At 43.8% G+C, this 26,313-nt stretch overlaps 1 protein-coding gene across 2 annotated transcripts in view; it reads left to right on the forward strand.

Moving 5' to 3' along the window:
• Positions 1-26,313, forward strand: part of KIAA1549L (KIAA1549 like) — a 300,774-nt gene that overhangs the window by 231,858 nt on the left and 42,603 nt on the right. For both annotated transcript variants that reach the window (XM_043908885.1, XM_043908889.1), the window contains exons 14-16: positions 6,708-6,886; positions 14,094-14,311; positions 21,787-21,916. In XM_043908885.1, coding sequence (XP_043764820.1) covers positions 6,708-6,886; positions 14,094-14,311; positions 21,787-21,916 — 527 coding nt within the window. The remainder of the gene's footprint in view (positions 1-6,707; positions 6,887-14,093; positions 14,312-21,786; positions 21,917-26,313) is intronic.

A 26,313-nucleotide genomic window follows, 5' to 3' on the forward strand; every position in this document is an offset into this window, starting at 1 on the left:
TTTCCCCCTTCCGTGCATTTAATCTGTACAAGAGGAAGGGGCAGGGCCAGTTTCATACTCGGTGACTCCCCACTGGCCCAGTCAGTGGGACACTGAGTTCTCTAAATGTTCCCGCTGACCTTCCTGTTCTCGTTTCCCCCACCCTTCCTGCCTGCCTCCTTATTCCGTTTAGGTCACTTTGATTATTTAAATATCAGGTTCAGAAATAGCAACAGCCGGTGCATGAATAAAATGCAATTACTGTACCAGGTTGAGGTTTTAATGTGTTTGTTTTATTAAAAAGCCATCCTTTCTCCAAGTTTACAGTGCTTCGTTACATTTTATTTTTGCCAAAGGTAAACACAGTGAATTTTCAGACTTGGTCACTTCTCTTTGACCACAGGTTCCTGTTCAGTGAGATTTCACTTTGAAAGTTTCAAATAGAAATGAAAGGACCAACTCGTATAATGTAAAATTCAACAGATGCTGAAGCACATTAGAATTCTAGGCTGGACCTTCAATGGAGCCTACAAGTGTCCTTTTTTAACACAAGTTCCACTTTATCACAATACAATATCATAGTTCATCAAAAACATCAATAACATATTTTATTGGATTAGAAGATAAACAGAGGGAAGGAAGGGAAAGCAAAAAGTAACTGAATGGAATTGTGGAAAAGGTATAAGGTGTATTTCCATCACATTGTCAGCTTGCAAAAAGTACTGATTGTGTGAATATAACCTCTGAGAATACATTACTCTTTTGGTATGGAATGATCAGATGTTGTTTTATGGCTCAGTGTCCATCCTAGAAGTTAGGGTTACTGATTTTAATTAATAAATGTTCATTTAACAGGCTGTCATTCTAAAATTGTTCTTGGTTTTCACCAGGTTTGTTGCCTCAGTAGCTTCTAACTCTCTACTTTTTTGTGAAAATCAAAACTTTAAAAGGAAAAGACTGTCTCATATACAATGTGACTGAAGGCAGGGGTGAGGTGGGGATAGGGAAACTTGTAGTTCAGTGGCTTCATTAGTTAAAATAGCTGTTGTTATTGTGTTGTTCAGCCACTCAGTCATGTCTGACTCTGTGTGACCACATGGACTATAGCATGCCAGCCTTCCCTGCCCTTCACCATTTCCTGAAGCTTGCTCAAACTCACGTCCATTGAGTCAGTGGTGCCATCCAACCATCTTGTCCTCTGCCACCTCCTTCTCCTCCTGCCTTCAATCTTTCCCAGCATCAGGGTCTTTTCTAATGAGTCAGCTCTTCTCATCAGGTGGCCAGTGTATTGGAGCCTCAGCTTCAGCATCAGTCCTTCTAATAAATATTCAGGATTGATTTCCTTTAGGATTGATGGTTTGATCTCCTTACAGCCCAAGGGACTCTCAAGAGCCTTCTCCAACACCACAGCTCAAAAGCATCAATTCTTCAGCATTTAGCCTTCTTTACGGTCCACCTCTCACATCCATTCATGACTACTGGAAAAATCATAGCTTTGACTTTACAGATCTTTGTTGGCAAAGTAATGTCTCTGCATTTTATTTTACTATCTAGGTTTGTTATAGCTTTTCTTCCAAGGAGCAAGTATCTTAATTTTGTGGCTGCAGTCACCAGCTGCAGTGATTTTGGAGCCCAAGAAAATAAAGTCTTTCACTGTTTCCATTGTTTCCCCATCTATTGGCCAGGAAGTGGTGGGACTGGATGCCATAATCTTTGTTTTTTGAATGTTGAGTTTTAAGCCAGCTTTTCACTCTCCTCTTTTACTTTCATCAAGAGGCTCTTTAGTTCCTCTTTGCTTTCTGCCATAAGGGTGGTGTCATCTGCATATCTGAGGTTATTGATATTTCTCCTGGCAATCTTGATTCCATCTTGTGCTTCCTCCAGCCTGGCATTTCACATAATGTACTCTGCATATCAGTTAAATAAACAGGGTGACAAATATGCAGCTTTGACGTACTCCTTTCCCAATTTGGAACCAGTCCATTGTTCCATGTCTGGTTCTAACTATTTCTTCCTGACCTACATACAGATTTCTCAGGAGGCAGGTCAGGTGGTCTGGTATTCCCATCTCTTTCAGAATTTTTCAGTTTTTTGTGATTCACACAATCAAAGGCTTTAGCATAGTCAATGAAGCAGAAGTAGATGTTCTTCTGAAATTCTGTCGCTTTTACTATGATCCAACGGATGTTGGCAATTTGACCTCTGGTTCCTCTGCCTTTTCTAAATTCAGCTTGAACATCTGAAAGTTCTCAGTTCACATACTGTTGAAGCTTGGCTTGGAGAGTTTTGAGCATTACTTCGCTAGCATGTAAGATGAGTGCAATTGTGTGATAGTTTGAACATTCTTTGGCATTGCCCTTCTTTGGACTTGACATGAAAACTGACCTTTTCCAGTCCTATGGCCACTGCTGAGTTTTCCAAATATGCTGGTATATTGAGTGCAGCACTTTCACAGCATCATCTTTTTTTTTTTTTTTTATTCTTTTAAGATTTGAAATGGTTCAGCTGAAATTCCATCACCTCCATTAGCTTTGTTCATAGTGATGCTTCCTAAGGCCCACTTGACTTCTCACTCCAAGTTGTCTGGCTCTAGGTGAGTGATCACACCATCGTGGTTATCTGGGTCATTAAGATCTTTTTTGTATTCTTCTGTGTATTCTTGCCACCTCTTCTTAATATCTTCTGCTTCTGTTTGGTCCATACCTACCATAGCTATAGGCAGTTTTAGAGTCTGTTTCAAGATGATGTTTAAATATAAGTGGGAAAAATAGATGTGAGAGCTAGGATTTTGAAAGCAAAACAATTTGGCCTTTTCTCAACTAAATACAGATGCTTAAACTTCCCAGGTGGCTCAGTAGTAAAGAATCTGCCTGCCAATAAAGGAGATGTAGGAGACACAGGTTCAATCCCTGGGTCAGGAAGATCCCCTGGAGAAGGAAATGGCAGCCCACTCCAGTATTCTTGCCTGGAAAATCCCAGAGACAGAGGAGCCTGGCGGACTACAGTCCACGAGGTCACAAAGAGATAGACATGACTGAGGAACTGAGCACCCAGGCATGCAAACTTCTGAAAGAAAATGAATATCACCTTAGGAAGAGTGGTTTCCATGAAAGAGTTAAAAATGAGTTCAAGGTGAGAACATAATGTATGTATTTATACCTTCAGTTATTTAGAAGAAAGACCCTCCATAAACCCGTAAGGGTGTACCTTCCTTTAAGATACCATGATTTCACAGTCAGGGTTCAGAATTTAATCAGACCTTGCCCCTAGCTATCATGGTACAGGAGGGAGACAAGAATCAGAGAGCTTGGAGGATGAATCACTACTTTCTTGGCAGAGCCCTTGAGGATTTGTCAGAGATATTCGCTCAAAAACAGTTTCAGTTTTTATTTTCTTTCCCTTCTCAATGAGATGGAGACTCACTTATTATTTGATAAGCAACACCAAAGGGCAGTGATTCTAGTTGTAGATTATTTGTCTTTGAGCTTTAATAAAGATTCCCCCACAAAAGAACACGTTTTGTTTAAGGGCATTTTCTGCCTCTGATGGGAAGGTTCTCCTCCTGCCAGTTGAAACAGGAGAAAGTGAGATCTCTTTCCAGCCTTATTTACTGAAGTTCAAACCAGCAATGCAAACAAAACATTTTGGTGCTTGGTGGCAATTACTGATGATTACATGATGATGTTCTAGGACTTTCTCAGCCTCACCATGGCCCTTTTCTAGGCATTGTCCCATCCTTTTTTGCTTTGGGGACAAATTATGCTTTAAATATTCTCATGAACCTGCTGTATTCACATAACACTTTAATGTATTAGCACTTAATGCATAAAGAAACCTAGAGGAATTATTGTGTGAATCTAAATATGACTTTAAGTGATGATGGAAAAGAGCTGCAGTTTGTAGTTTCCAGGGTATCCTTTTCCTGTCCTATTATAGTTATGCTCGCCCCTTTACCTGACCATGGGGTGGGAAGTAAGAGTATCACAATTTGGAAGCAATAAAAATGTGAAGTACCATCTTTTCAACCTCTGAATGGTTTCATGATAGCAAGACTTTAACTTTTATATGTTTATTGGTTTTGCAGGTACTAAAGCATCTCCTTTTCCAAGACAGGAAATTTTAGTCCTTCCTTCACTCATTCAGCAAATCCCTATTGAAAGCCAACTGCATGTAAGACATTGTTAAAGGCAAAGGCATCAGACTTTAAAAAGATGGGCATGAATGGAGCTTATGTTATAGTGGCAGGGGATGGGAGCAGATTAAATCAATACAGCAATAGTGATAAAGGTGATGCTGAATAATAGAGGGATGAGGTGAGTTATTTTAGATTGGTGGATAAAGAAAGTCTTTTTTAAGCAGCAACTTGAAAAATAAGAAGGAACTAGGCAGGTAAAGAATCATGGAAAGAGCAGTCTGAGCAGAGGGAATAGTAAATGTAAAATCCTGGAGGTGGGAAGAAGCCTGCTGTGTTCAAAAGGCCACTGTGGCTGGAGCAGACTGGCTCAGGGGAGAGTTGGGAAATGGACTCAGCAAGGTGGCCAGGGCCACGTGGTGCAGAACATGTAGGTCACAGTAAAGACGCTCCGTTTTATTCTGAGAGAGATGAAGCCTTCAGAGGGTTCTGATCAAAGGAGTGCTGTGATCTGGTTATCTCCTGAAAAGATAATCCATCCTGGTTGCTGGTGGAATGTGTATTTTAGGAGTAGGAGGAGCAAGTGGAAGCTCAGAGGAGGGGGGCTGTTTAGGAAGTATATTAGTTACTTACAACTGTGTAACAAATTACCCCAACACCTAGCCACCAAAAACGACTATCTAAATTTAGTATCTCACATAATGTCTGTGGGTCAGGAATTCAGGAATGGCTTAATTGGGTGATTCTTGCTCAGAGTATATCATGAGGTTGCAGTCAAGATGTTGGGCCGAGCTGTAACCATCAAAAGGCCTGACCAAACCCATTTACAAGATGGCTCACTGTTATAGTTGTTGGCAGGAGTCTCAATTTCTTGCCAAATGGACCTCTCCATAGGGCTACGTTAGTGGTCTCATAAACATGGCAGCTGACTTCCCCTAGAGTAAGAAGTAATCCAAGAGAGAGCAAGGTGGAAGCAACAATACTTTTTTAATGACCTAGACTTGGAAGCGATACATTGTCATTTCTGCAATTACCTATTTGTTACACAGGTTAGTCCTATGTGACTATGAGGCAAGAATTACTTGGTGCCATCTTGGAGTGCATGTTGGATACTCCAGCTCATCCTGATGCCATCTTGAACTTCATAGCAGTTGTCTGGGAGGGAGATAATGGTGGGAAAGCAAGAACTGCCTGCCAAAACTACATTCTAAAATGATATATGCATCTGATAACACATCTGAATAAAGATCTTCCTCTCTCATTGGCTCATTGGTGACCTGCTATTTACAAATAAGTCCACAGAACCCCCAAATATTCCAGCCATAACCCATGGTTAGACTATGAGGAGTTTTAACCACTTTTGTAAAAATAGCAATTTACTTGGCTTAATTTGACAATCTTCTGTGATTATGATAAGTGACAGAATGACACAAACTATGTGTTTCTTAATAATTTAAATGACATCACAATCTTGTGAGACAGGAGGAAAGATGAATACACTTCTATTACATTTATATTTTATATAACACCTATTTTGCCCCTAAGTTGCTTACTGGGTTGGTTGTTTGAACAGGCTTCATTTATCTTTTGCCGAGCCATGCTTAGTAAACTGTCATTCGTATAGTTATTTAATGGGAATGTGCTTTAAGTAAATCAGCATGGTACTGGCCCTGGAACATTCTCCATCAGTCTATCTATGGACGCACAAGGCAGATGGCTGTCATTCAGCAATTGCAGCAGAACCCTCTGTCAGAGGGGAGCATCAGTTTAACAGTGTAGGTGCAAATCGCTCTAGGTAATTAGGGGAATTGTCCATAGCTTTAAGGGCTTCCCTGGTGGTTCAGCTGGTAAACAATCTGCCTGCAATGCAGGAGACCTGGGTTCAATTCCTGGGTTGGGAAGATCCCCTGGAGAAGGGAAAGGCTACCCACTTCAGTATTCTGGCCTAGAGAATTCCATGGACTGTATAGTCCATGGGGTTGCAAAGAGTCAGACATGACTGAGTGACTTTCTCTGTAGCTTTAAATTCATTTCTCAGTGGTTATTTCTTAGCTTTCTTTCATTTTAGACAAATGAAAGAAACCAAAACCTTAGTCACTGGGGAAACAATCTTTAAGGGAAAAAAAAGTTTCAGCAGCAATTACTGTGGCTGGTTGACCAAGGAAGACTCATGACCTTTATGCAATGCCAGAATGGGTGGCTTTGGTGGCAGAGACTAAACTGAATGCTGTTATTGTCTTGATTATCATATTTTAAGAATAGCTACCAAGTTTGGCCAAATGGCACTTCCCCATCTCCAACTCAAATATAGAGAAAAAATTAACGTTTTTTTTTCCCCCAAATGTGTTCTGTCACAGTTTTGAAGGAATGGTTTTGCCGTTTAAATTCAAACCAGTGCGGGGTGAATAGTATAGATAGTAAATTTTAAGAGAAAGTCACCAGCAGCAGTGAGCTGTTGGCATGGAACCAGACGCTGTTGTTCCTGAGGTCATTTTGAGTAAAATGATGTCCTTAGGCTGTGAGCCTGACATACATTCCCCCACGATGGTGCAGCTCCCCTACAACAGAAAATCGATGTGTTTATGTTTTGCTTTAGTGCCGGCAAGTGATGAAGAGGAAGGAGCGGTCCTTTTTGACAACTCTGGCAAGGCGGCTGTGGATCCCTTTGACACGTCTTCTGGGTCTGTGCAACTCATCGGAATAAAACCCACAGCCCTCCCCGTGGTGCACCCCACCTCGGACAGGAACCAGGAGCCGGCCGTCCTCAACGGTGAGGTGAGCACCCCAGGACAGAGCGGGAGAGAGTGGGTGCAGCCAGGCCTCTGTGAATGTGGACCAAGGAGGAGCCTCTGGGGGCCCCGGGTGCAGGTGTATGGGGCTCTGTGGGTCATTTTTACCTCTTCATGTACAGGCCTCAGTGGAACGAATCAGGACACCGGTCACCCCAAACCAGTTCGTTGAGTGATGTTTTTGGAGCATTTTCCACCTTCATCAGAAAGTCCATGAAATGAAGTGAAGTGAAAGTCACTCAGTTGTGTCCAACTCTTTGCGACCCCATGGACTACACAGTCCATGAAATTCTCCAGGCCAGAAAGCCCATAGGGGACTTTTTAAGAAACTGTCATTATGAAGAGAAACATCCAAAATTCTGCTTCCCTAACCCCTCACTCACACAGCCTGCTTCCTTTCTTGATAACACCACTAAAGTGGTCATGATGGGGTATCTGTGGCAGTGGGGATGGAGAGAGCTGGAATTGATAGGGGACCAGAGGAGATATGGACAGGGAATGTGGCCCACTACATAGACTTTGAAATGACTTATTCCTTCGAGAAAGCTTTGCATGCTTCCAGGAGGAATATCAATAAATAGCATGGTGTTAGTCAATTTTCCTGTCTTAAAAAGATTAGTACTATACATCAGAGAATAAAGATTTCACCAAAGAAAAACATATGGATGGATGGGTGGGTGGAGATAGATAGATGATAAATTGAGGCAGTTTAGGGGAGAACAAGAGAGTAAATTAGGTAAAAATTAGCTGCCATTTCTCCATCTTCTGCAGCAGAATGGTCAGGGGGCTAAAGATGTTTATGATCCCTGAAGGCCATGCTCATGGAATGTCCTTGTGAATACCTTACACATGCATCACACACACATAATTTCATTGTTATTCTCTGTTGTCATTCAACAGGTTGGTTGTTCACTTCGTTGGTTTATACCTGGCCGGCTATGGTTACCTTCACTGGGTGGGAGATTTCCTAAGCTTCAAAGGCTGTTTCCCACCACACCTTGAGGAACATACCGCGACCCCATACAGCTGGGTCCTGTAAACGCACTTCAGGGCTTGTCCACGTCCCCCATCCACGCCACGTGAGAAATCCTGTTACAGACCTGATCTAGGAAGCTCCTTCTGCTTTCTGGACAGAGAGACTGAACTGCCTAGAGGGGTGATGAGTTGATGTTCATCAATTTTAAAAAGAAACTTAACTGGGAATTTCCTGGAGGTCCAGTGGTTAAGACTTGACACTTTCACTTATGTGGGCCCGGGTTTGAGCCCTAGTTGGGGAACTAAGCTCCCACAAGCAGCACAGGGCAGCCAAAAATAAAAATAAATAAATAATTAATTAAAAATAAAAAGAGCTTAACTCGCTGTGGACTCATAGAGCACTTGCATGCCAACCTCCTCATTTTTTTTCAGACAAAGAAACGGAAGTCACAGGCCTCAGGTGGCTTGCTCAGAGTCACACTGCAGGTTATTGTGACAGCTTGATCAGGTCCCCTGGCTCCCTATCTAGCACTCCTTCCCTCTCTTTGGCTTACTGTGGCCCGTCAGTAAAGAAGAGCGCTTTGCTTGAAAGAGTATGGACTCTCCAGCCACACTGCAAGAATGTGAGTCCTGACTCCTCTACTTAATGTCTGCGTGACCTTCAGTTCAGTTCAGTTCAGTCGCTCAGTCGTGTCCGATTCTTTGTGACCCCATGAACCGCAGCACGCCAGGCCTCCCTGTCCATTACCGACAGCTTAAATTCTCTGTGCCTCAGTATCTCTATCTGTACAGTGGGACTGTTATGAGGATCAAATGAGTTAATATGCATAAAGCACATAGAATATTGTCTAGCATACAACAAATATGTTATTATGGTATCATCATCATTAACTTTCAGGTGGTGCTAGTGGTAAAAAACCCACCTGCCAATGCAGAAGATGTAGCAGACGCAGGTTTGACCCCTGGGTCAGGAAGATCCCCTGGAGTAGGCAATAGCAGCCCACCCCAGTATTCTTACCTGGAGAAGCCTATGGACAGAGGAGCCTAGAGGGCTACAGTCCATAGGGTCACAGAGTCGTGCACAACTGAGTGACTGAGCATACTTCATCATTAGTCAGCTAACCATCCAGGATTCATTGATCAAGTACTTAATGCCCTTAGGCCCTACAATTTGGGAACCTATATACCTTCTCAAAGCCAATCATAGCCACTGAATCTTTCCCTGAGCCCAGTTCTGCCACTGGACACTCAAGCCCCAGATTAGAGGCCTCTGAGGTTATCACTGATGCACTGGTAACTATTCTTCATTAAGACCCTCTACCCAGTATGGACCCAGGTGACGGCCGCCATGCCTGGATCTTTTCATCCCAGCTTAGCCATGTGAATGTCATGGGGACAGATTCCATGTCAGCTAAATCTAACCTACCACTCTCTTTTTCAGCCAGACTGTCACAGAACAGAGGAGCATTTTCCCTGTCCAGAACTGTATACGTGTCACATTTTGGTAGTTGAAGGAATAGACCTTCTGGCATCTGGATTGAAAAAGAGCCCTGAACTGTCCTCTGTAATTTGCTACCTTGTGACATTTTAGGCAGATTATTTTATCATTTTTCTCCTTCTCTTACAGGCAGCTTGTTTAAGTGAAGAAAACACAGCCTCAAAGCCATAAATTTTCTTTTTATGAATTGTAGGTAACTCTTTTAAAGATTATTTTAAAGCAAACAAAATAACAGCATACAAAATTCAGAAAATGAGAAAGACCACTGTAATTTCACTACCCTAACATATCCTCTATTTTCATGTTTTCCACTTTCTCTTCAAGCTTTTGCTCAAACTCGTGTATATTTTAGAATCTTATCATATTCAGACCACCTTATATCTTGTATCTTAAGCATTGGCTGTGTTGCTATTGTCTTTCTGACAACTGTTGTGAATGTCTTGATTAAGTGCACCAATGATTGGGAAACTACTCTCTCATTGTTCAAACCAGGTATTTTTTTGGTTTTCGTTTTCATGCATGACTTATAGAAACTTTTTATTTTGAGAATAATTTTAGATTTACAAAAGAGTTGCCATAATAGTACAGAGAATTCCTTTATCCAGCTAGTTGTTTACCTACTACTCCTAATATGAACACCTTGTGTGACTATAAAAAAATGACCCAGCCCAGGAACATAATATTGGCGCAATACTGTTGAATAACGTGCAGACCTCATTTGAAATTCACCAGTTTTCCTCTGATGTCCTTTCTCTGTTCTGTAATCCAATCCAGGACCCCATGTGGCATTTAATTGTCTCTTGAGTCTCCTCCCAAACAAGTTTGGGGTAGTTCAAGTTTGGGAGAGTTCCTCCATCCTTTGTGACCGTTGTTCTTCATGACTATTATTCTTTTGAAGCGTACTGGCCAGTTACTGTGAAGAATGTCCCTCAGTTTGGATTTATCTGGTGTTTTCTTATGATTGGATTGAGGTTATGAATTTTTCACATATCCATGGGAATGATGTGCCCCTTCATGGGCATGGAATCAAGAAGTACCTGATACTGATATGTCTGATTACTGACAGTGTTAACTTTCATCTCTGACTTTGAAATTCTCTTGGAATGTCATCTTAAGAAGGGATTCCAGAAATGGACTCCTGGCTCAGAGGATGTCATGCTGGCTTCTTTGCTGGTTTTCTCAGTGGCAAGTGGAATGAGGGAACAATTAAAGACTTGTGAGATGCTGCCAGCCTAAAGATACCATCAGGACCCAGATTGGGGAGATCTTTGCAAGAGTTAGAAAAAATATATTCCTCAGTTTGTTTCTTTAAACCTTGTAAAAGTAAAGCATCTACATAACATGTAGCCTCATGTTGGTGAACCCCTGGCTTTGTACACCTGTTGACATGTATCTTACCCCTGGATGAGTACATTGCTAGAATCACCTAGCAGCGGAAAGTGTCAGGACTGGAATCTCTGCTTGCATACTGAACCATGTCCTGGGCATTTGGGAGTTTATCCTAGAGGATGGGATATATATAGGTGCTCGGGCTCCTGGCTTCTGAGCTAGCTGCGTGGATGGGTTTTCCTAAAGCACCACACTCTCACCACTACTTGTTGACCAGACCCAGCTAGTGCTGTGTCTAACCCTCAAAGCCCCCGGCTGTTGGTTTGTGTTGTCACAGCTGCTTCTTGCAGCTGGATTGCCCCTTCCTCTTTCCTTCTTGAAACAAGAGCCAGAAAAAAGAACCAGAGTAACTCCGATGGGCAAGAAGGAACAGGGACATTCTAAGAGAGCAGGGTAGACGTGGCCTGTCTGCCTTCCTTTTTTCGTCCTGCCCCTCCCCTGAACCCCCGGCCCCCAAAGTGCTGCACCCATGCTGTTCAGTCCAAAGCCCCCACCACTGCCCCATTCCACCCAAGCCTACCCACCTTAGTGCTCTGTGCTCCCAAAGCTACTCATTTCCCTTCCCCTTGTCTCTGTCAGACTCCCTTTCCCTTAGTCTTTGATGAAAATGAACCCTGCACAACCCACATTAATGGTAATAATGTTTATTTTTTTCAATATACAAAAGACATAATGAAATTATTTTTACATTCTGTTCTTCATACAAAAATCTTCAAAATGAATGGAGAGAGTAGCGTAGAAACATATTCATTCCCATATGTAAAATAGATAGCCTGTTTTAGAGTTGGTCCCAGTGCCTGGCCATATTGCAAGGATGCCATGCGTGTGAACTCCTGCAATCCTCACAACAGCTCCGTGAGGGCAGTAGTATTATCTGCCTCTTACACCAAAAGAATCTGAGGCACAGAGAAGTTAAGTAATGTGCCCAGGGCCACACAGCTAGGGAAAGACAGAGCTGGAATTTAAACCCAGGCAGTTGGTCTGGTTCCAGAACCTATACCCTTAGCCCCAGCTTTATGCCACACCATCATTAAAATGTAAATGACTGAAAGCAACAGAATTATCCTCCCGAGGGTGTTTGCATATAAACCCAGTGAACTCTGGTAAATGTTTCGTGAAGAGTTGGGAATGAGTGAGAGAGAGAGATTGACTTTAAAAGGAGATCTTCCCCTGTTTTGCTGGCAAACTTGCTTAAGTTTGTCTCAAGAGGGGACCCTGCTCCCGTGCTTCCCTACGGCAGCGGGGGGACCCGGAGGACAGAGGGGAGCAAGCAGTTCCCTCTGCAAAAGGCAGTACTGCCAGCCTTAGGTTTTGGAGTCCTGATGTCCCAGCAGATTTTAAGTTCATTATCCAAATAAAAGAGACTTAAGAAGAAAAAGAGCTTAATCTCAAGTATCATCAGCAGCGTGGACGGTGAGACAGGGACTCATGGGTCCGATGGCTGGAAGCCCAGAATTCCAGGCTTTGAACCCTGCTACCTGGGGGACTTTCAGGTGCAGGAGGGACACAAAGGGGGTGGACAGCTGTACCCCCCCGGCCCCGTCTTCCTCCCTTGGCATTGGCTGCAACAGTAAGGAATCTCCTCTGCCGTGTCCCCGGGGCCTCCAGGCAGTTCCTCCTGGCCTCCCTGGCCTTGCCTCCTCTGTACTTCTCACGTGTCTTCAGAAGCTCAGCAGAGCCTGACCTGGGGATCCGACCTCAAGTTTCTGAGACCGCTGGACCTTAAGCCTTCTCTCACCCTCTAATCCTTTCTTCAACCGCACTGTCTTGTAGGAGTCCAGCACAGACAGCAGACAGGAGCGTGGGCGGCGGCTCTGTTGATTGGGAACGAGGACCAGCAGCTCAGCTCCGTCTTCTGGCTGCCCCTGCGCTTCCCTGTCTCCTGAGGACCCTTCTGGAGCCCTCGGGCAACAGTTCTTAGCCCAGGTCCCTAGGCTTGCTAAAGCAATATGAAAATAGCTGTGTATTGGCTTTTGGAGGGCAAGATTCCTAACTCTCAGATTTTCTACTGATCTTCACAAATCCACGGAATATAATTTGAAAACCACTGATCAGTGCCAGAGGTTTCTCACTCAGGTACGGAACCAGAGTCAGCTCTGGGACTTTTGCAAACTACAGATGCCCAAGCCCCACTCTTGAAGATTCTGATTCAGCAGGTCTGGGCCTCTGGATTTTTGCCAGCTGTGCATGCAGCTCCAATGCTCTGCCGACTGACCATTGCCTTGGGCATCTTCCAAATGGAAAGCCCCAATTCTGGCAAGCCCACACCAACCCCAGCCCCCAGCCACTCCCTGGGCAGAATCTACAATCCAGGGGCTTAGACCTTGGACCCTCTGTACTTTGTCTTCTCATCCTGAGGGGCAGGGTATTTAGCAGCTAAATGTGCAGACTCTGAACTCTGACAGAGACTGTCCAAGGTCAAACCCTGACCCCACCTCTGATTATGGGTTGTCATGAAGGTTAAGAAGACATCATGCACGTAAGCCACCACAGTGATGGCACAGCACAGAATCTGTAAGGGGAGCTCTTAGTTCACTAGGGGTCCCAACTCTTCGCTTTACTAACTTAGCTTTTTTGACTCTTAGTTTCCTCATCTGCCAGGTGGAAGTCATCCCCACACTTACCAGCCTTTCCATGATTGTTCCTTGAAATCTTAGCTATGAAAATGCTCTCTACTTTATACATGATTATACAAATGTAGTCAAGCCTGACTGCAAACAGCTCCAATGGTTCATATTGTTCAGTAAGTATCAGACAGGTTTCACCATTCAGCTCTGTTTGTGGGCATAACATCTTCATATCATTTGTTCATTTATTTAGCGCAGTCATCCATTTGTATCTTTGACAGGTGAGCAGGAACTGGTTGGCAATAATGGCCACTGAAGCCTTCAAAATTACCTAGCAGTAAAGAATGTGCCTGAAGTGCAGGAGACAGGGAGACATGGGTTCGATTCCTGGGTTGGAAGATCCCCTGGAGGAGGACATGGTAACCCACTCCAGTAATCTTTCCCAGAAAATCCCATGGACAGAGGAGCCTGATGGGCTACAGTCTATGGGATTGCAAAAGAGCAGACATGATTGAACAAATAAACAACAACAACAAAGCTATAGACTGACAAAAATAAGCTTTCGAGTGCAGGTTGATAGAGCGAGGAGAACTTGCAAGCAGGATGTCTACTCCTCTTTCCCACCCCATTCATCCCAACTCTAGCCTTTCAAGAACTGGTGGTCTTATCCAGATGGACATCAGCTAAATGGCCATAGGCTTGTTTATTCACTTGACAGTCATTGTCCCCTGCACCACGCATGATGAGACTGTTTCTCTCCCCAGGTGAACAAAGCCCTGAAGCAGAAGTCAGACATTGAACACTATCGGAACAAGCTGCGCCTCAAAGCCAAGAGGAAGGGTTACTACGACTTCCCCCCGGTGGAGGCTAGCAAGGCTCAGACGGAAAGGAAAAAGATGTATGAAAAAGCACCAAAGGAAATTGAGCACGTCTTGGATCCAGACCCAGAACTGTGTGCCCCATTCACCGAGGCTAAAAACAGGTGCAGTTCCTAAGGGATTCTCCGGGGGTCGCTGTACCATTGGTGGGATGACGGCGGGGGGTGCCTCGGGCAGTACCGTCCAGGCCTCTGGTTCTATTTGTCGCCTGAGGACTGTCATCTTTGCGGGCTGCTGGTCTGGGCCGCACTGGTCTGTACAAGCAGGAGTTCCACAATGAGTCTGGAAGAGAATAAAATTAAAGCCGCTGAAAAACAACACTTATGCAAACAACCATAATTGTCCCTTAGCTTTTAATGATGTTTTCAAACCTGTAGCTGTTTCAGAGCTGGGTTCACATATAATTATCACCCACCTGGTTATGCAACTTCCAGATCAAGGGACAGTGTATTCATCAATAATTTTAGTGTCTCTTACATAAGAAAAACAGACTCCATGCCTCACCTTTTGATTCAGCTTCAATCAATATTTACTGCACAGCTACTCCAATCTCCCTGCTGGGTTCCTGTCTTTAATTCAAAGACTTGTCCATTTGACATTTATTGTCTCCTGCTCTGTATTGGGCCCCAGGCATGATGCTGAATACTATTATGGTCATGTGTTCATTCATTCAATATTTTATGGTGGACTGAACAGCCCAGTCTCTGCTTTTATGGAACTTAAGGCCTAATGGAAGAGAAAGATGAACACGAGAGTTTCTTGCTCACAAGTGCGATGGGTGTTTGAAATGTGAGATACTCAGCCTAAAAGGCAGGCCTGCCCTAGCAAGGAGGGGTAGGCCTGGTGGTTGAAATTGGCAACCCTCTAAGCTTTGCTGCTAACTCAGAAGGGGGTGGCTTCACCTACTAGGAAAAGGGGTGTATGTGAGTAGTCACTCAGTCAGGTGTGATTCTGTGGACTGTAGCCCGCCAGGCTCCTCTGTCCATCTCGAGGCAAGAACACTGGAGTGGGTTGCCATTCCCTTTTCCAGGGGGATCTTCCTGACCCAAGGATTCAACCCCGATCTCCTACATTGCAGGCAGTTTCTTTACCATCTGAGGGAAAAGGGGTAAATGTCAGCAAAGCTCGACAGGCCCACTTCTCTTCTTTGCCTTCCCCTCTGAGGCACTTCCCCAGAAGCATTTTCATGACTTGAGACCGACTCTTCCAAACACACGTTCTCCTTGGCAGCTGCCCCTTGACTCTGAGCTGCCAGTGCTCCAACCCAAACCATAGCCTTCACAGACACAGCCTCTAGAGAGGTCCTTGGGGGGATGGTTCCTGGACTGAGTGGGTATTTATTAAAAGCCAAAATGACTATGTGATGGGCCTAGATGGAAGCCACATAGTCAAGCTGGGAGTGGGGACTAAATTTTATGAATGGAATCTGCATGATTTATTTTTAATAATGAAAAGAGGGAATTCTAAGCCAGTGCCTCATTTTCCAAGCTTCTTATTAGGCTTGGTGGGGACAACAAGCTGTTGGTGTAAAATCACACTGTGAAGGGATCACAGCGCACATACCCCCATGTTGATAACCGTAGAAAAAAGGGAAGGACATCTGTGGATTTTATTGGGAGGCTGGGGGTGTCTTTGGCTTTTACTTCACACTTTGGGACTTTTTACTTCAGGGGTCTTCTATAGACTTGAGTGGGGATTTATTTTTTCCTGGGTTTCCTGCTGACATTTGGAAAATGAATCAAAAGTCATCTACAAGTATGCGGAACTTAGTTTAGAAATTATTTGAGAGTTAAATACAGTTTTCAGTGAAGACATTTTATAACGAGAATGAACAAAACATTTTTCTGAAGAGGTGCATCTCCACTTCCTAACAAAAGGTCGGGCCAGTTTTCTAAGGCCTTTTGCTGGCCTGCTGATGCTGGGAGTATACAGGCAATTCTTAGTACATGTTGAAGAAAGGATTTAATTTAAAAAATGTGATCAGTTAAGGGAAAATTAGAGATAACCACAAATCAGGTGGGGTGGGGGTAGAAAGGGAGATGAGATCAGCAAGAGATGGGGACGAGAAGAGAAAGATTAATGTCGAGAAAGAGACTTAGTAAGCTCTTGGACACTATTCTTCTTTTTAAAAGATATTTATTTGGTTACACTGGGTCTTAGTTGCCGCATGAGGGATCTTTAGTTGCCACATGCAAACGCTTAGTTGCACATGTGGGTTCTAGTTCCCACACCAGGAATAGAACCCAGGGCCCCTGCATTGGGAGCACGGAGTCATAGCCGCTGGACCACCGGGGAAGTCCCTCGGGCCCTATTCTTGTCACACTCTGCTGTTGACTCCAGGCACTGTCCACTGCTGCCCGTTGTATGTTACCTGTTATCACAGGTGAGACATACCTGTTAGTTACCATTCACAGTTCAACTCTCTAGAGGTTCTGCTCTCAGTGACCAGCCCCGGCAAGGCACGAGTAAGGAACCCATTCTCTAGGTCAGAGATAGCGTCAATAACCAGAAGCTTACCCTGAGAGCTAAATAAATCAAATGAAAATTTAGAGTCCAAATGTTGACTCATCCTGATATCCTTTCAAAGAGTTTTCACAGCTTTTTTTAAGTCAGAGCACACCCCCATCTTTATGTTATAAACTCTTCATGTCTTCAGAGATACAAGGTACATAATATAACTGAGGCAGGTGCTATCAGAGGCCCCCTCCATGTCCCCTCAAGCCTTCCTATAAGCCAGCAGCGTCCTTCTTGCTGCGAACATCTGTGACTCTGATACAAGGTCCCCAAGCAGAAGTGTCAGGTAGTTAATATGCTCTGGAGCAGCTGCAGTCCGTGACAGATGGGAAATGATGGATAAATACCCCTGGCAAGAGAACTCTACACTGTTGTAATAACCACATTTTCTGGTTTCTGTATTTGATGATTTGACATCTGGGGTCTGGCCCCTGGAGAAACTGCCCCTCCCGGGGCTGGGTTGCCAGTTCCTAGGGACAGTAATTTTCCTCTGCAAGTGCACCCATCACGCGCAAACCGAGCAAGCTAGAACTCAGACCCCAGCTGCCTCCTACACACAGGGGCTCTGGCAGTCTGGGCCCCTGATCTCCCTGCCCACATCACCCCTTTCCAGTTCTTTCCCATGAAAGCCACAATAAAGGCTCTTACCCGCATTCTCCCTGCACTCCCCCTGCCTTGTGACTGACCCTGGTGCTTCCCGTGTGGCCCTCCATAGTGTGATATGCCCCTTTCTCTTGGGATCAGTGAGTATACAAGCCATCTCTTCGATGGCAGTCATCCCTCGATCTGTTGGGTTTACCATACCTGAATAACAATGAAATCTACATTTTAAAATAATAATCTCCCAAGCAACCTAGATGCCCATCAGCAGATGAATGGATAAGGAAGCTGTGGTACATATACACCATGGAATATTACTCAGCCGTCAAAAAGAATTCATTTGAACCAGTCCTAATGAGATGGATGAAACTGGAGCCCCTTATACAGAGTGAAGTAAGCCAGAAAGATAAAGAACATTACAGCATACTAACACATATATATGGAATTTAGAAAGATGGTAACGATAACCCTATATGCAAAACAGAAAAAGAGACACAGAAATACAGAACAGACTTTTGAACTCTGTGGGAGAAGGTGAGGGTGGGATGTTTCAAAAGAACAGCATGTATACTATCTATGGTGAAACAGATCACCAGCCCAGGTGGGATGCATGAGACAAGTGCTCGGGCCTGGTACACTGGGAAGACCCAGAGGAATCGGGTGGAGAGGGAGGTGGGAGGGGGGATCGGGATGGGGAATAAGTGTAAATCTATGGCTGATTCATATCAATGTATGACAAAACCCACTGAAATGTTGTGAAGTAATTAGCCTCCAACTAATAAAAAAATTAAAAAAAAAAAAATAATAATAATCTCCCACACTCTCCAGTAAGTTTGAGCCCCAGATGCCCAAGACATTGATCTGCTCTAGACCATATTCTTTATTGGCTTACTTCCCTTCCCTCTCTCATTTTCCCACTTCTCAACTTGTGCTTCCTGGAACCCTCTCCCAAATAAACCACTTCTACCTAGATCATCACAGAGCTTACTTCTGGGGGAACCCAACCTAAGGCAATAACCTGTAAAGACAGTTACTCTGGTAGAAGCAGGACCTCCTCTCCCTCCTCTTCCCCTTCCCCTCCTCTTCCTCCTCCTCCTTCTAGTCCATCTTTGTGGAACCCTAGGGCTCCACAGAACACAATGCTCAGGAACTACTTTCTTAAACTATAGTGGTTGATCCAAACCTCCTAAAAAATCCAAATGAAATCCATCCTCCTCCTCCCAGCAATATTTTCAGAGGTTAAAAAACTTACACCTCAATTTTGCAAGTTTTAAAATTTGTTAACTTGTAAAGAACATAGGAAAATACCAATAGGACATGATATACCTAATGGAACTCTATTTGATTAAAATAAGTAATTTCTCTACCCAAAAGCCCAATTTATTTCAAAGTAGTTGCAGGCACACATTGGTAGCCTGATTAATTGAGATTCGTGTTAAACAGCAGCCTTTAAGCTGTATATAATGGAACATTGTCTTTGATGGAAAAGGATACTGGAGGGTATGCCAGTGTCTAAGGGCGCACCCACATTCAAGGTTCTCAAAAGGGCTTATACAGTCTCACTATTGTATTTCTAATACTTCCAAAATAACCTACTTAAATGTCAATTGCTAATCCTAGTATTTACTCCTCCACCACCATTATTAGTAAATCTTTTCTAAATGGGTTAATTGGCAATCTCAGGACAGTTATGGAGTCGGCTTTTTCAAAGAATGATTTGTAATTGGGTCAAGGGAAAGAATTCTTTGGGGTCTTCCTTAAAGTATGAGTCACTCAGAAGAGATTCTGTTTCACAAGACTGTGCTCCTTTCCTAGAGGACGCCTCTATTTGCATATAGCTACAGGGCACAGTTTATAACGTTAGGTGGTAAGCTCCTATATTAGTCAGGATTCTTTTGGTTGCAAATAATGGAAAACCAACACAAATTGGCTCAATAAAGGGGAAATTTTACCACTGAACAGGCCAAGGCTTCAAGCATGGCTAGATCCAAGAGGTCATACAATGATTTCCACGTTTATCTTGTTTCTTCACTTTTGCTGGCTCCTTTTCAGGCAGGCTGTTACCTCATAGTGGCAAACTGGCTGCCAGCAACTCCAGGCTTATATCCTGTCTTCTTAGAAACCTCAATGCCAAGAGAATGCCTCTTTCCTGGTTGCTGTAGCAAAACCCTTGAAACTTAGTCGCACTTGATCAACTCATGTGCCCACTCTCTGACTAGTTCTTATGGCCATGGGGTTGTGATGCTGTGATTATCTGGCCTGTGTTACATGCCTATCCCTGGAGAAAAGCTGGCCATCCCAGTGCCCTTACCTAAAGAGGGTTGTCCTGGTGCCAGATGAGCAAAGACCACAGAGGCTTTCTAAACAGGTGTAAGCTCCTCTTGGTGAGGGAGTCAGTCTAATAGTGTATGTTTTATTCCCTAGATTAATTGCAAGGGTGGGGTCTTGCCCTTGGGGTTCTGATGTCTGTTCTAGACTAGCAGTGTGTGAATGTCATGCTCTGACTAACTGGGTATGGGGTCATGAAAAGGTATCTTTACCTCCCAGGTTTCTTCCATGGTCACTAACAATAACACAACCTCTGTACCTTGAACCCACGAATGGATAGAATCTTAGAACCAAGACACTAAATAGGGGAGTTCTCTGAAGGTAGATGCTCTGAAATGCAAATAATTTACAGAGAAAAACTTACTGTTGGATGAGAGGGAAGTAGCCAGTGACTTTATCCTACTTTTGTGGGATAAACCCTGCAAGATCATATGGGATAAACCCTGCAAAATCATGTGGGATAAACCCTGCAAATTTTGCAGAATAAAACCCTGCAAAAAAGTCATCACTCCTGAGTTGCCTCCTCTGCAAAAGGAAAAGCACAGCCACGGCCCTCACTGTTACTGGTTCTTTCCCCCTCCTAAAAAAGATTCCTCTAAGGACAAGTAGAAACAAAACAGTGATGACAAAAGTATGCATTTCCTAGGGTGAGCTGGGTGGAGCCTCTGAACATGTGAACCTCAGTCCCTGGTCAGGGCACTAGAAAATGCCTGCATGTAAAAATAAAGGAATAAATAAACAAGCCAACAAAGACACTCATCATGGGCAAATGATGGCACTGGCACTGATGGAAGCCTGGATTGTTCCAGAACTTTTCCACTGAGCAGGAGGAGTAAGGGCATGCGGAAGAGACACTTAGCTACAAGGGGTTTGGGAATCCCTGTGTGTGTGTGTGTTTTTTTAATTAATTTATTTTTTAATTGAAGGATAATTGCTTTACAGAATTTTGTTGTTTTTTGCCAAATATCAGCATGCATTAGCCATAGGTGTACATATGTCCCCTCTCTCTTGAACTTCCCTCCCATCTCCCTCCCTGTGTTTTGCAGCCATAATTCTCAACCACTTTGCCGTCCTAACAGCTATAAGGGGCTGCACGCTCCTGGCAGTTACTGGGGCTCACTTGAGTAGTAATTTTCTAGGAGGAAGCACCCCTTTTAGAAGAAGGCATGATTTTAAAAAGATGTCCAAAACTGATCAGTCCTAACGAGGCTAGACCATAACTGTAAACTAACTTTGAAATTAATTGAAGTGAACTTCCTAGGCCTGAAATGGTCTGTGTCCAGGTTGATATGTGGCTGGCTGTGTTCACGAAATGTCACCTCTCTCGAGAGGCCTTCCCTGACCATCCTATCTAAAGTCACCCCACATCCTAGTCACTATCTGTCACCCTTATTACTTTGGGAATTACCAGGCGCACTGTCTATCTGCCTCTTTAGAATGTAAGCTCAGCAAAACAGGGCTGTATCTGTCTCATTGTGGATCCTCATCCTCTTCCACCCTACCTGGTACATTTTAGCCACTCAGTAATGGATGGGTGGATGCATGGGCCCCCGATTGCCTTGCGGTTTATGGCTCCTTAGCCCAGAAGGGAATCCATTGTGATGAAGGTAGAAAAGAAAATCTATCATCAGCGGTGTTTAAGAAGCTTATTATCCACAGTGTTTGTTGACACATCATGGAATCCTGCATGTGAAATTAGAAAGGTGAAAAGAAGTAGGAGGCTAAAAAAAAAAAAAAAAAAAAAAAGAAGTAGGAGGCTGCTAAGTCAACAAAGCCAACAAAAGCAAGTTTGTTCTTGCAGCGTTCACTGTCCTGGAGGGTCAAGGGAGAGTTCTGGTCTTGCCGTCAGCAGAATTTTAGATGAGGTTGCAGTGATGCAATTGATTAGAGTTACTCAGTTTCCATACCAAAGGGCACTTACAATTCAGTCAAATGGTTACAGCATCTGGTTGGGGATGGGGGGAGTCTTTATTCCACTCTTTCTACAGTTCCTGATGGCCAGGGAACAAATACCATCAATTCTGAGATTCGCGAGGCAAATCCAAAGCCTTCATTGGTTGCCTGTAGTTTGGATCAGTGGAGAATTCCATCTGTCAGGGTATTTGCTGCATCATAACAGTTGTTGAATTTTCTTCAGGCAACAGATGAAGAACTCTGTCTACCGGAGCCGGCAATCTCTGAACAGCCCGAGTCCAGGGGAAACAGAGATGGACCTTCTGGTAACTCGGGAGCGACCCCGGCGTGGGATCCGTAACAGTGGATACGATGTAAGTGTCTGGTGGGCAGAGGTGAATGCAAGCTTTGCGTTTTTCTGAATGCAAAGGGGATAGAGCATTCTGTCATGTTTTAGTTTATTGTGTATCAGTGGAATTTAAAAATACACTGAAATGTTTTCTATTTTATTATTCCTTATTTCCTCTTTTGCAAAGTAAGACTAACTGGAATGTATCAGAGTAACAAATTATTGCTCAAAGAATCTCAAGGTCTAAATTCAACTATTTTATGAATAGCACTTTTTTGACCTTATACTGAACAGCGATGCTAAATGTCCTTAATTTTTTCCCCTTTGTTCTTAGAATCTCTGTAGGAACCATGGCCGTGGGTTAGAATTCATTTAAACATAGGCGTCTTTTAATCCAGAGCACTGTTGAGAAGTTGGATTTGTTCCTGATTTCGTAACTCCTCAATATGCCATGGAAACAATGAGATTTCCCACAGAGCGATTTGGTGATTTCACATGATGAAGCACATGCTTATGTGCAGGGGTGCTCCAGGCTGCAAAAATGTTTCTAATCCCATCAAATTCCCCAGGTGATGACTTAACAGTTTGGTGCCTCCTATCAAACTGTTTACATCCCGTCATGTGTAGTTGCTCTCATGAGTTCGAGTGAAAGATGCTGTGCTAAGATGTTCAATAGTGCTTTATTGTGTCCCAAGATTCAAATGGTCTTGAATATGCTCTTAGGTTTTATGAAAATGTTTCTTTCCTTTTCTTCTAAATGTTTCTCTAATTACAAATACAAAATTTTCTGTAACAAGAGTTATGATTCAAATATATCCAGATAAACTTTTGTTTTAATTGTGAGGTTGTAATTTGAAAATTACACTTGCTTTCTTAAACATACGGTGCTAATTTGAAGGCAAGAAGGTTTTTTCCCCTCGGAATTGGTCATTCTTTGCCACAAAGCTTAAAGTGGGATTTTTAATGGTCCAATTAAAACAGGGATGCTATACCTAATTTGAATTTCTAATTACCTTCCTGACATTTAAACTTGATGTCTGTGTTGGTGGTGATACCCTTATCTTTTATTTCTTTTTCATTTTTCATAGCTAAGAGGTGGTTTAATTTTGTAAAATTCCAAATGCTTTAGCCAAATCTCTTTTTTTTCTCCTCCAGATTAAAGTATTCAATGTTAAATTTTCTCTTCATACAAATATTTCTTATGCCAAGCTTGGTCATCAATTTGATAATCAGCCTGTAGTTAAAAGTAGGGCATTTGAAATTTCCGTTTAATCTCTCCCTGCCAACAGTGAGTATTCTTCCTGGATGCTTGTAGTTTGGGAAACTTTATCTTCTGCTCAGGAATATTCTGCTGATATGTGATAGCATTCTTAGTTTTTTTCAAGACTTGTATTAATAGATTTCTTATGAGGTTCTAGACATAGACGTTTTCACAGTTTGAGGAAATAGGCCAGAACACAGTTAGTTTTGAAAAGAGAACACTGCAGGTGTTTTTCACCACTGTGCCAGGACTTGGAGTATTCACTGGATACTTTCGGAATGTTGCATTAGAACAGTAGGAGAGAGAGGATTTTTTTAAAATGAGGTTGCTTACCTCTCACATTCATGTGTAAATATTCCAATTACAGATTACTTTAAGGGAAGCCCACTTCATTTCAGTAGATTTTTAAAAAATATATGTTTCTTTGAAAAGTGTGTGTGATCACAAAAACATATGCAAATACAAGTTTCCTTAAGAGATGATGATCATCTGGGAAACAATTTGAAGAATTTAGACTGTTGATGCTAAGAATGAAATTGCTTCCTTTATTTCTTCCTGAACCTTTTAATTACATGAGAGATATCTGCTCTCATTTCCTGACTGCCCACACTAGACCAGGCCCTATTCTAGTCTTTTTACGTGTATAATGCAATTGTATTTGCTGTCACCAGACAAGTGGTTATTCTCATTATGCCCATTGTACAGATGGGAAACTGAGGCTCCGGGCAGTTACATGATATGTTTACCCATCTCCAGATCCTGTCCCCTTAACTACCCCTTAATACAGCTTCCATGCGCCCCCACCATACTGTATATCTGTCTGTACATAACATATGCCCTGTATTTCTGATCTCTCTAAGATGGCAGGTCCCACAAGAACTCTTGCATGGTGAACTCACACAAGCAGAAGGTGGACCTGCAGATAAAGTAGAGAAAGAAGAGTCATGGTTTTAAACAATGCATGCATTCATTTTCTGAATCTTGATTTTCCAAAAGTGCCAAAGCGCTCCTGGAAAAGAACCCAGTAGCTCAGCAGTGAACAGGTCATTCAGTTGGAAGCATGTCAGGTGTCCTACTGGGCCTGGGCATCTTAAAGCCAGGCCAACATTTCCAAGTCTTTTCTGCTAGATGAGGGAACGCCAGGACCCACTCCTTAACGTGGTAGAAACAAAAGCGCTAGGAGATTGATTTAAGTGTGAATTTTTCAAAGGTTGCCTGCGTTAGAGTCCCAAAGGAAATGCCTGCATGTAAAAATAAAGGAATAAATGAGCAAGCCAACGAACACACTCATCACGGCCAAACCTCAGCCCTGGGACTGGTGGCCGCCAGGATTGTTGCAGAACTTTTTCCACGGAGCAGGAGGAGTAAGAGCATGAAGAAGAGACTTAGCTACAAGGGGGTTGGGAACCCCTGTGTTTTGCAGCAATGATTCTCAACCACTTTGCCACCCTAACAGCTAAGACGTGCTGTACACTCCTGGCAGTTACTGGGACTCACTTGAGTAGTAATTTTCTAGGAGGAGGCATCCCTTTTAGAAGAAGGCAGGATTTTAAAAAGATGTCCAAAACTGATCAGCCCTAATGAGGCCAGACTGTATCTTTAGACTAACTTGGACATGAATTGAAATGAATTCCTCCCAGTGTATAAGTGGGTAGAAAAGATAACTTCAGCCTAATATTTCAAAACAAAAGTAACTATTTCAGGGATTTCCCTTGTGGTTCAGTGGTTAAGAATCCGCCTTGCAATGCAGGGGACATGGGTTCAATCCCTGATCAGGGAACTAAGATCCCATGTGTTGCAGAGCAACTAAGCCGCTGCCACAGCTAGAGAATCCATGCACTGCAATGAAAAGATCCTGCATGCTGCAACTAAGGACCTGACACAGTTGTTTCGATGGCTTCCATTTGCAGGGGATGAAATGTGATCTAGAAGGCCCCTGATTGCCCGAGATAGCTTACAGGGAGTCTGGAGCCTTCTCAGTAAACCTGTAAATCCTGTTGTTAATGGGAGGCTCTCCTGCTCTTAGAACTGTGGCATGAGAGTCAGAGACCAAGGCAAAGCACAAGGATGCCCTGGTACCACACCATGTGCCCGGTGAAGGGTATAACCAACTTCTGGTTTCGTTGGGGAGCGAATGGTTGGATTGGGGGATTTTGCCGTTTACCAGAAGCCCCCTGCTGTTGCCCTCTGAACCACGTGCTCCGTGTCGGCCCTGCCCCCACCCCAATCACCTCCTAAGCATCCCACCTAGAACTGGCTTACATAGGTCTCCCATCTCAGCCTTGCATTTCTTTCTCTTGCCTCTGCAGACTAGTTTAAGCTGTTAATAACCCTGGCTTGATATGTTATCTCATGTTAATGAATAGGACATTGTGTTTTAACAGAGCCCTTTAATCCCAGGGAAATATCTGATGATGGGAAATCAGGCTCCCTGGTTGAGGCTGAGGCAGAGGGAGGTGTTTGGTGGTGAAGGGAGCCTTCCAGTGTCATCTAGACCTCTCCAGGCTGGTGGCTGCCCACAAAGAGACTTGTTAACCTACGGAGATGGAGGCCTGTTGGCATGTGGGGAACAGGAGGTGGTTTCTTGTTTGCAGGTTTGGGGGTCGGCAGGTCAGGTTTCAGGATGGCCTATGAAAGGTCGGGGCATGCCCCCGGGAAAGTGCTGCAAGGCAAATTCCGGAGGCTGGCTAAACTTCCAGGGGCTGGCCCCCTGCAGCCTTGTCCAATCAGGTACCAACATAAAGCCCTCGGACAGTGACCACCACTGTAGCCCGCGCTTTCTTCCTTATATGAAAAGACCTGGCCTGGATGCCTGCCCGGACTATAAAACCCCTCCCCACCCCTCATACTTTGCAGACTCCCTTTGTCTCCTCACTCACCAGCCCCCGGGAGTTCTGCCCGAGAGCGACGCTTAATAAAAGGCCTTTACCACCGGTCCTTAGAGGCGGCTTTTTTCCTCCCGCGGCGTTTTTCCTAACAGCCTAGTGACGCTGCTCAGAGCCAGGCCTCCCCTGCTGGACTTCCTTCCCACGCAGGTGGGTTCCCAATGGGCAAGGGGCAACTTTCCTTGCTTAGTGAGCACTCAGGTGACATCTGCCCGCCGGTTCTCTCTGGTCTCCTGTGCTCTGGATGCTGCCTGCTTCTGCTCTTGGTACCACTTA

Source organism: Cervus elaphus, chromosome 1 (genome assembly GCF_910594005.1).
Source record: "Cervus elaphus chromosome 1, mCerEla1.1, whole genome shotgun sequence".
Lineage (NCBI taxonomy): Eukaryota > Metazoa > Chordata > Mammalia > Artiodactyla > Cervidae > Cervus > Cervus elaphus.